Raw genomic sequence first — 16,292 nt, forward strand, 5'->3', positions numbered from 1 at the left:
GACGTCTTGGGTGTGAATCAGGCCTTAGCACCTGTGGGACCTTGAGGAAGTTATTTAATCAGCATCCCAGAATATGCTCCTGTGACATCAAATTACTCGGGCCTGCTTTCAGGATTAAATATAGCACATGATATTTAATTGTTTTTCATAGCACATAGCAGGCATGAATTAAACAGTGAGTATTTTTGCATCCGTTACTTCAAATAATCAGGGCAGAAGGGAGGTATCAGTGTTTATAATAAGAAAGAGAGTGATTTAAGGACTCTAAGAAGAGAAAGTAATAGACCAGCCAGGCTGTGAGTTAACTTTGACCATGTTGCATTACATATGGGGTTATCATAGAATCGATTGCCCAAACCAGAGCACAGGTGAGTCAAAGAGGGCACAATTAATAATCATGCTGACCCCAAGACTGTGTGAGGCCAGTGGTCATTCCATTATGTACCTTATTTCCTGTGTCCCTCTGTCCCCACGCTCTGGCTTCCTCTGCTGAATTTGACTTACGCGTGGGCCCTGGTAACCTGTCCGGCCCAATTTTTCCTTCTGACTTTGCGTCCGCTGCGACTGCTCACCAAGCTAGGAGTTTGGGCTTCTGGGATTTGCGTATGCACGTGGATTGTCTGAGAGCCTTGTTACAATGCAGGTTCTGATCCCGTAGGTCTGGGATGAGGCCCGAGAGTCAGGGTTTCTCACGAGATCTCGGGGGATTTTGACGCTCTTTGTCACTAGCCCGCACGCTGAGGAGAAAGGTGTCGGCACAGATTCCAAGAAATGGAGTCTTTTTGATTTAATTCACCTTTCTGGTTTGATTGCATTGGTTGTGGTCTTGACCTTTTATGATTTGATGGCCCTTTGGTCAGGTGCCTGCCTTGGCGGTGCTGGCCTGGGGAGGTCATGTGGCTACCGAGGCAACAGGTTGTTGGCAATTCATTTGCTCTAGAAGGGAGTGTGGGGAGGAGGTCCATAGACCAAAGCGATACGTTCAGTGTAATGAATTGGCCCGTTTGGTTCCTTTGAGTGGAGAGCTGCTGAGAAAGGATCACATAAAAAGTTCCATCAGCAAGGAACCACCTCCCTGCCCCCCGCCCCCCCCCCCCCACACACACACCATTCAGAGCTCAGTAAAAGCTTCCTCTCTGGCTTAAATCAAGAAACTAGGGCTTTCAAACCAGAATCCACTGCACTTCATCTAAAGGGTGATTTTATCGCTGGCCATGGTTATGTAATGTTGGTATAGTAGCCTGGGGGAGGGGATGGGGGTGTATTTTGAGCAGCTCTTGGCTAATTAGAAATAATCAGTTTGTAAGAGCTCTTACTGTGGTGTTATTCAGAGAGTTTAAATTGATACAATCAGTACAGAAACTTAGAGAAATTATTTTTTTAATGATCAACCAAGACAGATTTTGTGTTTTTGATTTGAGATTTTTCGTGATAGAAATGATATTAATGAAAACGAGCTTGTAGGCCACTGCTATAAAACAAACATTGATTGCCTGGGAATCCTTTTATAGTTCTTAGTCATTTTTTATTTTTCTCAAACTTACTCTGATATTCCTTTTTGCTAGTCCTTTTGCAACAGTATATAAAAAACATCAGCAAAACCCAAAATGTTGCCTCTTCTTCCACTGACTTTTAAAAAAATGTTATATTTCCACCTGGTGACTTGCTACATATACTACTTTATGCAGAGAAATATGAAAGCAAGTTCCACACTCTCCATAAACATTTGGGGGACAAATGACTTACATGTGTGAAAAATCAGTGTATAGTGGAACATTTTGGAACTATAAAAAGCAAGAGTTGAGAAAACAGAATCAATGTAGTTTGGAATTACCAGTTTAATTCTTTAGGCCTTTGCTGAATATGCACCACACATATTCGAGAATTCAGGGCAGACAGCAAGGGGAAAACGCCTGGTCTCCGTCCTCTCTCTTTGTGATCTGGTCGGTTTGGGCATCAGAGCAAGAGGAACAGGATGTGTCCCTGCGTGTTATTTCTCCAACTTCAGTACCCTCGACACGAACACTGTCAGCGATCACATGATCACGTTATTTCACTTAATTTCTGACACCTCCCGGAGTATTTCTTCCTAATCCCGTGATTCCTGGTCTCGGTGCCCTTCACCAAACACCTCTTCTCCTGCCTACGGGGTGGCTCCCTGCTTCACAGCTTGTTGCAAGCCGCCTTCATCTTGTCTTCCTCCTCCCCCCACCACCCTCCTCTTCCTCCTTAGTTTGCTTTCTTTATATTTTACTGTCTTCATACTCAAACTGTGTCTGAAGCGTGCCTTCCGTGAGAGCTCATGTAGCAGAGTGGTTTCTAAGGGCTGGACGTGACATCTGCCACTAAGTGCCCGCTCTGCCATTCAGTATCTTTGCTACCTTTGGGGAATCACAGGATCTTTTCCAGACTTGAATATTTTCACTCTGGTAAAATGGGGTAAATAATGCCTATCTGTTTTACTTCACTGGGTTCCTAGAAAGTATACATTAGGTTGATTGTGAAAATTAACCTCCTTTTTCTGATCTGGGCAGTGTCCTCCAAAATAAAGCCGTTAACCTCAGCAGAGAGGAACACGTGACTCTGGCTGTTATTGGTGCCCCAAGAGGTTGGTCTGGAACTCTGGTTCTAGCTTTTGGTTCGAGAGATGAACCTGTTAAGCTCCACCCCAGACAGAAAAAGTTACCGAACTCAAGTTCGGCTGCTCCCCACTCAAAAGCCAATAATTTGAGAGGCAGGTGTCAGTTGAAAGGAAAGGTGCTTTAATTAGCAAGCTGGCAATCTCATATCTAGAGACCAACGCTGAAGATTTTGCTCAGCGGTGACAGTTTTTAAAGGGAAAAAATGGCGGGGGGAAATCTCAGTGAATCATCAAGGCAGAAGGTAGGGTTCCGCATTCTTCTCCATTGCGTGCAGACTGACTCACTCTCTCTTCAGATGTTATCTTGCCCTGTGATCTGCCTGCAGGATGGCTAAGGGGGCTGTTGGGGGTGGTGAGCTAATCATTATTTAACTCCTTAATTCTTCATTCTTACTTCTTTTTATCAAGAAAAAAGAACCAACGGGTTAGACAAGGCATGGTGTGCATTCAGGATAGGGTAAATCAGGCGTTAGTTTCAATTGCTTAGTGGTCTCATTCCTATAATTAGGTTCTTATAAGGTTATTGGGGGACAGAAATGGGCAAATGGGAAAGGGGCAGAAGAGTTGCTTTCTGCATGACCTACGTGACGCTCTGTGTTTTTAAAACTGGTTGACTTTGTTTCAAATAGTGTTCCCTAGACATTGGTGGGGACGGGTCTGAGAGAGCCTGAGTTCTAGAGGAGAATTTAGGGCAGGATGTGCCCTGACGTTGCCCTCGCTGCTCAGTTAGAATCAGTCCCTGAGCAACTTCAACAAGCTTGCTTGGTTTTGAACTCAATGCTTTGAGGGCTTTCGTGGTTCCCTTGAACCATGGTGCTCCTTTTCCCCCAAATCAGTACTAGGATGAACCTCTGGTTATTTAACTCAGGATTGACAGAATTAAATTTTTAAACTGACTCAAGAACAATTGAGTTTGAGTGTGAAATAGAAATGTAAAGCGTGGCACTGACTCCTCTATCTGTACTATTTATTAAGGTCCTGTGGTTAATACAGCCAACGCAAGTATTATTTCTCCTGTTAAACATGTCTCACCGTGCTCGCCGTTTTATTCCTGCGTGGTGGTAAACATCTGAATGCTTTGTGGGCTCATGATGAGTGCTCTGGGATTCTGCTATTATTAAAGTTGAGCATTTGATTGTAAAAAGTACTTGACTTAAACAATTTGCGCTCTACACTGCAAGCACAGTGTTTGCTACCTTTGCGGGAAACTTTATTTTGGAGTTGGGCAGGTCGGTCTTTCTCCCCTTCTCTACATTCCTTTCGAACTTGCAGTCCTTTTCAACCTGGCACCTGGTAGTGTGTGACACCTGTGTACTTGCTGAGTACTCATTCATAGCAGTGAAGCATCTGTGGTCATCCAGGTTTCAAACCCTCTCCCATGAGTGTGACCACTGGCCCTTGTCTGTCCCTCACCCGGACTCTGGTGGTGTGCAGTGATGGGAGAGAAGGGTTGGAGATAGCAGTGGTGTCAGAGCTTGATCCTGCTGAGGTGGCTGCAGGCGCCTGGCTCTGCATAGATCTTAACTCTGGTCTGAGGTTAACTCCTTTAAAACTGAGTTAAATTGGCATGCAACTTTATATTAGTTCAAGTATACAATATAATGATTTGATGGATGTCTCAGTTGTGAAATGATAACCACAATAAATCTGGTTAATATCCATCACCACACATAGTTACAAATTTCATTTTTCTTCTGATGAGATAAAAGTCATTTTTTAAATGAAAAGTAGCAAATATGTTCCTGTTCTCCTTCAACAAGAGGACTTTCACGTTGTATACACTGTATTATTTTTTAAAAATTTTGTGTTTTACTCAGTGTAGTTGATTTACAAGGTTAGTTTCAGGCGTACAGCAAAGCAATTCAGTTATACATATACATACCTGTATTTTTTTCAGCTTCTGTTCCATTATATGTTATTACAAGAAATTGAATATACCTGTTGTATAGCACAGGGATCTATATCCTTTAAATACTGATCTTAATATTGATTTTCTTTGATCTTATATACTTGGAGCATTTATTTGCTTTTTTCTACTTTTCTAAAATGATATCATTTGATATCCTTCAGCCCTGAATATCAACTGGAGTTGTCTTTGGTTATAAATCTCTTGTAATGGATCAGCTTGTACTCATAGTCGTGGTGATATTGAAAGTTCATCTACATTTATGAAAACGTCCTGGTTGTTCAGTTTATGCTAATTGCACGCAGGATAAGCAGAAGGTCTTTGTTAAGTGAGGGGGAGGGGTAGCAGGCTATTCACTGTGATTCCTGATTTTGCAAAGTACCGCAAAATGGGTAACCTCAGATGACACCTTTCAATTTCAGAGAGTCTCCTAAATCAAAAGTTAACTCTTTTCTCTCCCCCACCATAATGTACCATCTGTTTTTACCAGGGTCTTCTCCCCATGATACCTAAAGACGTACTTCCTGCTGAGGTGTTGTGGTACAATTTAGATAGAAATTTGGTCTAGAGTTAGGAAACCAGTTTCTAATCCGATGTTTATCACTGTCAAGGTGACTTGAGTAAGTTCTTTATCTTTATCAAATTCTTTAAAATAGAATTGATCATCTTAATTTATGCCCAGGTCTCTTTTGATTATTGTAAAGGTAATAATTACCAAAATGATTTGTATAATTAAGATGTTTAATGTTTTGAAGCAATTGGTATTATTCAGATGAATAGTTTTATTTAAATAAACCAGAATAATTTAATCTTTGTTAGAAAGATACCAATACTTTGACAAGTGTCTAAATGATAATGTTTTATAATTGCCACCAAATCTCTTAATGACTTCGAATCCGTCAAGATGGTCAATAAGTTCATTAATACTACTGTTACTGACAGTGATGGATTTCAACCCCAAAAGGTAGAAATAGTAAAGGAAGAATAATGAAAATCTCTTGGATATCAAATAATGAATTGATATTAAGAAGGAAAAAAAATCACAAAATATTGACTATAATAACATCACAGGAACTAGAAAACAGACGTCTTGAGGCCAAAGGAAGGAGAATTGTATCAGTTGCTATCCAATCTGGAAAATGTTGTCCATTCCATGTCATTCATTAGAAAAATTGAGTATCACGCACTGTTTGCGATGTGTAAAGCGATGCAGGAATTAATAACAGCAGGAAGCTGCTGCTATAGCTAGAGGTGGACAAGCTGGGAGGGAGTTGGCATTACCAGAGGCCAAGAGCTAGAGCTGCACAGTGGGAGACAGACACACACAAGATGCTTTTTGGCAGGACCTGGGAGAAGATGCCCCTGGAGCTGGAGACAGGGAGGTCTCCTGAATCCGAGAGGGTATGTGCGTGGGGTGGGAAGTGGAGATACCCAGACATCCTCCCTTTTTCCGCTCCGCAATCTCTGTCAGTATCTCCCATGCTTTGAACCAAGTCATAAGATGATTGTCAAGGCAACCTGCAAAATGATTTGCAAAGAAAGGGGGAAGAATGGATTGGAGAGCAAACCAGCGAATGACTAGTGTATAAGAAGAAGGGGCATCTGGGGAGCCTTTCAGAATTCTTAGTGTAGGATTTGTCTGTCTTTAAGTCCAGGAAGTGCTTGGTGACCCAGGTTTCTCGCAGTCTCAGGATGTTGGACATGAGAGCTTCCACTTCCTCGCTGAGTAGTCCTGGCTCCCCCAGTGCAGTAGGGAGAGGGGCAGTTTTGAGAGCAGGACGGATAAGAGAAAACATCATCCATCTCTAAGTTGCTCTAAAAATCTGGAAACGAAATAGGTCTAGAAGATTGCAAGAATTCTTCCCCTACCCACACTCCTAAAACACAATACACTTCTTCACCTGCTTGCTAATGGCTGAAAATACCAAGAGAAAAAGGCTTTCATTCCACAATTAGAGATAAAAGGTTTAAATTACAAGTGCCTAGCTGAAGTAGCATTTTTTTTTTCCTGTGGGGGAATTTCCATCAATCAATCCATCAATCTATTTCTCAGTAAAATGACTTACAGAGAGCCGGTGTGCACACAAATAGCTGGAGAATTTACCATGAAAATGGGAAAAAGAACACGAGGGACCTTGAGAACAAACTTGGAAGATTTTGACAATTTTTCCTAGAATGATACCCTGTACCTTCTTTACGGGCAGAGTAAAGTTTCTTGAGTTTGCAAACATGTTCTTGACCTTGGTAAAGACCTTCTTGCCTAGAAGTTTGTTCATCAAGGTAACCAAAATGATGCTTCTCCCACAGATAACACCTTCAGGTCTTCAGTACACATTTAGATAAGCTCTTTGGGAAAAATCATATCCTTTTATGAGTCTTTTAAAAAGTGGGACCACACTGGCTCTTGTTTATTAGTTTTGATCAAGGGAGAGAATATTTGGCAGGCTTCTTTTTTTGAAAATTGCCTAGAAATTTGTTAAATGTGTCAACTGAAAAAAAAATGCACCACCTAAAAATTGAGAATTATGTTTTATTTGGTAGACTGAACTGCTGTATAATGATTATCTTAGATGCACTTTAAATTTAATGAGACTTTCATTGTATATAGTGCTTGCTGTAGGAGATAGGACATAGAAAAATCCATATTATTAATTGTTTTAGTTTTAAGTTGGAGCAGTAAATAGCTTCTTTAGTGAGTTGCAAATACTACATGGATGCCTTATACAGTTACATTAGTGAATTATGCTGTCTGTGACGTTGTTTGCCTTATTTGTCAATTAATTTATATAAATGCTGTCAACTTAGTGTAGAACACTAAGCTGAGGATATATATATATACATGTATATATGTATACTTATGTATATATCTGTATATACAATTTTCACTTAGCTCTAATTGAAATTTAACACTTTATTATATTATGAATGTTGTCAGTAAAACAGTATTCACAGTAACTGTAACTTCATCAGCAAAAGAGATGTTTTCAAATCACATTGTAATTATCAAAAATGTTTATACATATCATTTTCCATAAAATGTCTAGTTCTTTGAAACCCTAAACAACTAGTGGGTAAGCATGAAAATTGTGGTTTATTAGTTATTCAGACAATTAAGAAGCCACTGCTGTTACTATATTAGTGGCCATTTTAAAAAATGGGTTGTCTTGGAATTGAGAGAGTGTTTTATTATCAGTCAGTCGACAGTGGCTCTGAGGCAGGAACACAGACAGACTTTCCACAGAACTAGAGTCACATAGTCAATGGGCTTCTCCAAGTACCTATCCTGGGAGCACCGTCAATGAGTTTATGTGATCCAGGAAAAGGAATCCGCTGTACAATATCCACAACTTTCTAAAACATACAGTTCCCTGTCTGAAATGAAGGATGTAGGATGTATTCAGTTCCTTGTCCTCTTCCAGTTCTTTCTTGCCTTGGTCTCTTTTTCTGTACACTCTCTGAACCAGAGTAACCTCCAGCATCACCATCATACATCTACAGAAATCTCACCTCTTACAGCATGCCCTCCCTGATTCCGTTCTCATCCCCTGTGATGTGCGGGTGACTTCCCTCTCTCTGAAGAACCTTGTTTATTCATCGTGCCTTGTGTGAAACTCACATGGGAGACTGTCTTCTCCGCTGCATTGTCATTCTTTTTTTAGTGTCTAAGTTAAGAACAAGTTCCATATGGAGTTTCTATGGACTCACAGTGCCAAGAAGAGTATCTAGCACACGATAGGTATTTGGTTAAGATTTTTAAACAAAATTATATTTAAAAAAATACATCAGCTCCTCAATGAAAGCTCAGAATGAGTTTTATTTAATTATCGTGCTGAGCTTCGGAACAGACAGCTTATCTCAGTGCCTTTAATTGGAGCCCATTCTTCCAATGGGCAGGGCTGAATTAGGAGCTCCCCAACAAGGAAAACACCCTTCTGTAGAACTAATTTACTAGAAAACTGAATCCCCTTGTTACTCCCAATATCAATTTGTTCAGCTTCAAAATGAGTGCCCTTTAACCTTTCAACAGTAGTCATACATGCACACATAATACACGTATGTATTTATTGACATCAGTAAACTTCTCCTGAGTCTGAATATTTTGCAAAATGTAGCATTTATTCTTTTGTGTGAGTTTAATTGAGCCCTAATGAATAGAATATAATCTGGGTTATGTTTTACAAATACAACAACAAAAAAAAAGATTGCATTTTTGATTCTCTTTTTTTAAGGGTTTGTGTTGCTGAGGACTTGAAAGTGCAGGACTTTGGTCAGCAGCCGTTGAAATTTTTGCAGATAAGGAAACAGAAGATGAAACACAGAGCAGGGCTGTATAATTCAGTTTTAAAACCTGTATTGCAGAGGATACGTAAAATAGGAATTTTTTAAATGGGAAGGTCATCAGAAGGATTTGAGGAAGGGAAGTAAGAGAAATGAAGAAATTTCTAGGTGGCAAATACAATGGGCAGAAGGATGGGGGTAAAGGCAGGAGCGAGTCAGAGAGCTGAGCTGGCAGGAAGAGGGCAGGGGAGAGCTGCAAAGGATCTGTTCAGACAAGGTTGCACGCTTCATGTTTTAGAGTAGAGGGAGCCATGATGTACAGTCTAACAGTGGATAAACTTCCTTTTTTTATTTTTTATTTTTTTGAAAAATAGGGAATCCTAGAGCTGGGAGAAGATGGAGAGCAGAGAGCAGGAGTGATAAAGGGATTTGTACCGCAACTCTATTTTGCAAATAGATTTAGAAGGATTTAAAACAATTTTTTCCACTTTTGTGGATACTAAGGTACTCATCTTTTGGAGCAAGGCTATTTACCATCTATATTTTGGATTTAAAAGTTAGTTTTCTGATGTAAGATAAAAGGGAAGTTTTCTAAGGAGGCATCAAAGGACTAGAGGTGGAGGACTGTGTTGCATTTTGGGGAAAACAGTAAAAAGTTTTTTGGCCCCTATAAGCATCTGACCTGCATTTTAGGACTAAATTTCCAAGTATTAATCTTAAAATGAGGATGATAGGTATTGTTTTTCCTATTCACTTGGCCCAAGGCACTGGCCCCAGGGCCATAATGAAGAGATACTGAAAGTACATTAGAAAGTAGGTCAGGTGCTTTGGGAGATTTCAAATATATATCACTTATGTTTATATATGGAAGGATAGATATCCATACTCATATGTATGTGTATATGTATAGAGAGGTAGATATCCATATATATGTATGTATATGAAGATTGATATTCATATATAGAGATACAGATATACTTAAATATATTCACACATAGACCATACATAACTGTTACAGGTGAATTCTCTTTGTATAGGGAAAACTAACCATTGACTCTGGTGCTGATGAAACTATTTCACACAAAATGCTGGTAGGCATGTTAGCAATAATTTAAACAAATAGTATTTCTAGGGTCTGGACTGATTGGCGGAGGGAACGGAGGGTAGGGAAGGCGAAAGGAGAAAATAGATAGCTCATGCTGAGTGTTGCAGACAAGAACCACAGCCAAGCTCACTCGGACGACCCTCTCCACAGCACTAAGTTCATCCCATCAGCCCAGCCCGACCCTCAGCCCAAACACAGGCCACATAGCCCGCTGCCCTCCTGATGTCACTAGATTCCACACTACCTGTCATCCAGTTCCACATTCTCCCTGTTGCTAGGCACCCTGGGCAGTCTTAATTTCCAAAGCTCCAGGTGCTGTTTTGCCTTGGGACTCAGATACAGAGTTTTTGCTTCCAGTGCTCTGGTACCCGGGCTGAAACTGGAGAGAAGCACCATCATTCGGGGCCCGTGAACTTAAAGGCCACACGTACAGATGTAAACACTACACTCTCTGTGTGGCAGCCCGGTACCCACACGCCAGCAGCCACTCAGGATGGAGCAAACTATGTGGGGTAAGGAAGCAGTTTTCCCCTTTCAAGCGATAAGCTGATGTGAATGTTAACAGTAAGCAGGAATCTGAGATTTGTGGGTTTTAATTCTGAAAAAATACCTTATAAGGAAGAGAGAATAAAAACCATTAATGTGGCTACACGAAACTAGACAATAAAAATGGCTAACATATCCTCAGTTTAATGTCTGCTCACCTCTTTACATTAAATTTTTCTAGTGTGGACGTCAAAAACTTTGTTTTAAATTTTGATTTATACAACAGCACGAGGGATTTTTGGTTCTTTTACCATTTACGAGATAGAAATATGTGAATATGTATTTGATACAAATGAGTAAATCATTAATTTGTTCTTCATGAAACATACTGATTTACTCAGGAGTGAAATATGTAAAGCTGTTGAATTTAGTTACCTTGGTAACATCTGGAGTGAACCACTCTGTCTAAAAATATTTTCTCCTTTATGGTTTATGCTTTATACCAAAATTATAAACACATGACTCTTACTAAAGACGTTCCTGATGAATGATAATGTTTATCTTACCTAAAAAATAAATAAATGGTATCAGATTAAAGAAACAGATCTAGCACATTTAATTTTTAAATGTAATAGATATTGGATTTGTTTTATGCTAATGTAAATTGAGTTTTAAAATGTATCTATAGGATTATGCATTTTTCTAGCATGTTGATAACAATTTCTTATAAGAAATTTTTATTAGTTTTTAAAGGACTCTAGTACATAAATGTAAAATCACAGTTTTCTTCATAAACTAAATAATTTGACTTGAATATGCCCATTATGCTCTTCTTTGGACTTTCTTAGAAAGAACTTAAATGAGAAATGACTTTTCATACATTAGTGTAACCATGCTATAATTTAGCATAGAAGAATGTCCATAAAAATTGAAAATTACTTATACAAATCATTCTCATTGAGAGTAATTTTGAATTCTGAAATGAACAGCTATGGAAAGTGTCATGTTATTATTACTTTTACTACCAGTTTCCTAAATTCTCTTAGTTTCTCTCCCCATGAGGTCTTTTTGAATGGGTACATAAAAAGAGTAATTGAAAAGTAGAATCTTGCCCTGTGAACATATTTTAACTTGCTCACAAAACAGTTTTAGAAAATTGTTTAACAACACTGTCTTGCTGAAAATTAAACTCAATGCCCTTTGTTTTCTTTCTTTCTCTCTTTCTTTCTCTCTTTCTTTCTCCCTTCCTTCCTTCCTTCCTTCCTTCCTTCCTTCCTTCCTTCCTTCACTGGAGCAAGAAACCTGGGCTTTATCCTGGACCCTTGTCTGTTTATTATCCATCTTAGCTTTCCTACTCTTAAGATTTTTCTAGTCTTCCCCTCTTATTCTGCACTGCTGCTGTTTTAGTTTGACTTTCAATAATGCTGCCTTAGGTGATTTCTAGATCTCTTCACTGGTCTCGCCAGCTTCCGTTTTGTTTCCTTCATACTGTTCTCATCAAAGACAGAGTAATCTCTCTAAAACATATTTTTTTCACATCCCTTCCCACAATAAATTAAAATTACTTCTCTTTGCTCTCAAGGTAAAATCCAAGCTCTTTGATACACAAAATTCTTCCCAGTCCTTTCTCTTCTTCCTTTTCGAGGTTTCTCTTTCTTCTGTCTCTCGCCCTGCTCTCTATTCTCTAGTCTTATGTGCCCTGCGTGTTCTTTCCCTGTCACTTTGCACCTGCTGATCTCTGGGCGGGGAACACTTCTCTTCAACTTCTTCACCTGGTTAAGGCTCACTTCTCCTTTGGAATTCAGTCCCTGTGTCACGTCTTTAGGAAACCTTCTATGATGTCTTTATCCCTTGTTCCTTACTTGCTCTGTATCTTAGTTGCATGCTTATTTTTCTCTTTTAATTATCTGTGAATTCACCAAACCTCCAGGATCTCTCCTGGCCAAATATTTAACCCCTTTTTGGCCAAGGATAGGCACTCAGTAAACGTTTGTTGAATGTGAATGAGGCTGAGTTATATTCCTCCTTTGGAACGTAGACATGATTCCCATGAATTTAATTGATTAGAAGGCATCGGATATTTCACTGCACCCTACAAAAGGAAAGCATACTTGAGAATATCAGGAATCAGACACAAAATTCACAAAAGAAATCACTGAGTATTATTACTCTTGCTCATTAATATTTAGGTGGTTTCATCTGTAGCCCTGCCCTAAAGGAAATGATTTGACACCTTTGTCCATCATAATTCTTTAAAATTAATAGCAAATTCTTATGCTAATTATAAAGATGAAATTAAGAGGATTTTATTATTTAGATAACTGTGTTTCTTACTGTCAGTAAATTGTCATTGATATATTTTCTTCTAAATAAGGTTATTATGTATTTTTAACCCGGAAAAATTTTCTTAATTCTGCTTCTTCTCTCTTTTTTCTGCAGTTATTTCATGTTTATTATTAGAAAATTTATATGTATTTAATTATATATTTTATAGTACATTATATATTATATGTCTAATAGATAATAAAGAACATTAGAAAATCCACTGCCACGAATTAAGAGGATTTAAATATGAACATTTTGGACTACAACTCCTGTCTTTTCCCTCTGTGTTTGTGTTTTCTTTCACAAAATCAAGATTGGATTGACCACACCCTTCGGTAGCTAGCTTTTTCTGTTTAGTACTTCATGACTCACATTTTCCCATATTTTTAAAAGGGAATATTGATTACTTCCATAATATTATAAACATGCCAACATACCTTAAGCCAAATTTTTGATAATTTATACCATTTCTACGTTTTGTATTATAAACACTGGCTTAACTGTCTTTTTCCCTGCACGGAGTTGCATGCAGTGATTAAACTCCTTAGGCTTAAAAGTCTTAGGAATGACATGAGCAAAGTTTCCTAACACTTTAAATGTTTTAGATGCATGTTAAATGCCCATAAAGCTCATACCAGTATATACCCCACCAGCGGGATGGAAGATGCTCTCGTGAGAGAATTTTCACCCAGTTGGGTTAGTCTCACTAAGAAAACAAAAACTATTTGCAAAATAATTGGCAATTATCTTCTTCTGTTTTTTAAAATTTACCCTTCTTTGAGATTACATTTGAGATTGAACCATTTTCTTTATTTTATCTTCTCCTTATTTTATCTTCTAATTATTTTCCTTCAATGCTTGGGCCTAAATATGCCTACCAGAGTAAAAATAGTAGTGGCTACCTCACAAGTTTATTGCTAAAGATAAACTACATATTATCCACAAATTAGCCCAGTGCCAAGCACACGAGAGGAGCTCAGCATAAGCTAATTGAAGCAGAAACTGAAGAGCATATCAACTACAATCCAAATACAAAATTTTCTTTCCGACAGATGATTCCGCTGCAGAGAGCTTTAATGGCAATGAGCCTCTGGGCCACAGTTCCATTGCTTCAGGGGGAACACACGGCAGGGAGATGGGAGACTCGAACGGTGATGGCAAAACTGGGCTGGAGCAGGACGAGCAGCCACTGAACCTGAGTGACAGTCCCCTCTCAGCACAGCTGACATCGGAATACAGAATAGATGACCACAGCAGTAATGGGAAAAGCAAATATAAGAATCTTCTGATTTCTGACCTCAAGATGGAACGAGAAGCAAGAGAAAATGGAAGCAAGGTAAGGCCGTGTTTACGATTTTCAGAGAATTTTGAAGTTGGTCACGAAGGTCACGAAGAAATAGATATTTATACAAGAGATGAGGATTATGGTCACTAATATTTTCAACAAACCCCAGTAATACATTACCAAGAAACTTGTAACTAGATAGTGTGTCCCCATGTTACGTAAACAGAATAAATTTCAGGAGTTACTGAATGAAATGGATCTTTCTAGGCTAAGTGGTGGCTTTCATATAGGGAATCACTTGATTTCATGTGTCTCACTTATATCATCGTATGGATCTGTCTCCTGGGGTTTGTTGATCTCAGATGTGAAAGTTTAGCTCTCAGAACACAATTTTGAGCTATACAAAGATTACTATCTAGTTTCTCCTAGATTCCGTAGGTCTTAAAATTTCAATTAAATTCTCAGGCGTGCTTTAGAGACCTGGCGACTTCGGTCAGTAGTTGACTTCATGTACACAGAAGAAATGTGTCTGTTTTGTGGATGAAATGTAGAGATTAAATAACTACTTGAATGACTAATTTATCATAAACTATATTATACAAAAGAGAGAAGCCTGTTTCAGATGTATTATCTAAATTTCTAGGTTCTTTATATTAGAATAAATTACAATCTTCCCCATTCCCAAGTGATTTATTCTTAAAAAAAATAAGCTTATATTTCTATTATTTTGAAATCATGCATGCTGATGACTTTAATTTTTGAAAGTCGCCTTGGAACACATGAAGATTTTTATGCAATAGACATTTTGACTTCCTCCCCTGCCCCTACTTCTAAATTAGAGTTGTAGAGTTGGTCTTCTGAAATAGGTCCGAAAAACAAAATGTCTTAATCTGGGTTAATTTCCGAATTTGCTATAAAGCACTGTGCTTCCCAAATTGGCGCTATTTAAATCCTCTTGCTTGCCTGAGGGTGTGTTGTTTTATCCTCTCTTAAGCAAGTCACTAGACTTTATCAGATACTTAAGCTCTCCTGCCTCAGGGAGGCTGTTACAACTTTTGCAGTGATAAATGCATGGCGCTCTCTTTGGTGGTTTAAAGCTAGATCAAACAAGCACAGATGATTTTCTATTCACTGACATGATCTGCATCACTGTGTTACGTTTTACAGAACAAAATAGCCCTTGAGTTTCTGGCTCTCCCCCATAGCCCTGTATTTATAAAACGTAATTATGAAAAGTCCTTCTTATGCTATATATCTGTGAAATTCTTTTTTGAAAATTTTCCAGTGGTTTGCTCTTCTTTCCTCCCTTATTCAGGATTGACTGTAAGAGCAATGCTCATTAAAACACATTCTTGCGTACATTAAACAGAATGAAGTTACTTGTCTACCTCTATTAAAATGGGGTTATCAAAAGCACAGATTATTGGAGCTGCATGTAAAGAGTAAGATGAGAAATGGGCCCAAGGGAGGAGGAGACGCCTCTGAGGAAGAATGTTTAATGGTTTGGTGGAAGAACAGCTTCCACAGCTGACTGAGAATTAGCCAGAGAGATGGAAGAAAAATCAGAAGGGCATAGGGAAGGGGAAGCTAAGCGAAGTCCTCCTTTCAAGACAGAGAGTGGTCAGCTTTGATGGACGCTGCTGAGAAACCAGGTCAGATGAAGTGGAAAAATAGTTCAATGTGTAAGAATAGTTGTGGTAGCATGTTAGGACCAGAATCCAGAGGGAATGTCTCCAAACAGGGTATATGAAATGCCAGTTATACTTGCAGCAGTGGCTAGGCAGTAGAGACAACTCAACGAGAGAAGAGTCTTTATTCATAAGGTCCCTGATGCACAGTCATGGTGCAGGGAATACATACGTTACTGAGTCCAAGCTCAATTTGCTCCTTGCATGACAGGCCAGTAAATTGAGAGATAAGGTGTCGGGGCAAGGAATACTGACTTTATTCAGAAAGCCACCAGACTGAGAAAATGGTGGACTGGTGTCCCCAAGAACTATCTTACCCAAGTTAGAATTCAGGCTCCTTTTATACTAAAAGGGGAGGAGGTGTGGCTGGTTGTTACAACTTCTTGGTGCAGGAATCCTTTGTTCTTGCAGCTGTCCACGTAGGTCAGGTCACCATGTTCCTATAAACCTCCAACGAGACAAATGTTGTTCTCTGTTCTGCAACTTTTTCTCTCTATATGAATGGAAAAGTGTGATACCCTTAAAGGTCAGAGCCTTGAGAATGGGCTCTCCTGTACATTTCAGGCTATAGGCAACAT

The 16,292-nt window shown here is 38.9% G+C and overlaps 1 protein-coding gene across 13 annotated transcripts in view; it reads left to right on the top strand.

The window, feature by feature from the left end:
* Positions 1 to 16,292, top strand: part of NOL4 (nucleolar protein 4) — a 244,241-nt gene that overhangs the window by 120,354 nt on the left and 107,595 nt on the right. For 11 of the 13 annotated variants that reach the window (XM_072949037.1, XM_072949038.1, XM_072949046.1 and 8 more), the window contains one exon: positions 13,794 to 14,077. In XM_072949037.1, the coding sequence (XP_072805138.1) occupies positions 13,794 to 14,077 (284 nt within the window). Of the gene's footprint in view, positions 1 to 10,241; positions 10,443 to 13,793; positions 14,078 to 16,292 lie in introns of those variants that run through there. The other 2 variants (XM_072949042.1, XM_072949044.1) reach the window with 1 other exon arrangement.

The sequence above is a fragment of the Vicugna pacos genome, chromosome 24 (genome assembly GCF_048564905.1).
Source record: "Vicugna pacos chromosome 24, VicPac4, whole genome shotgun sequence".
Taxonomy (NCBI): Eukaryota; Metazoa; Chordata; class Mammalia; order Artiodactyla; family Camelidae; genus Vicugna; species Vicugna pacos.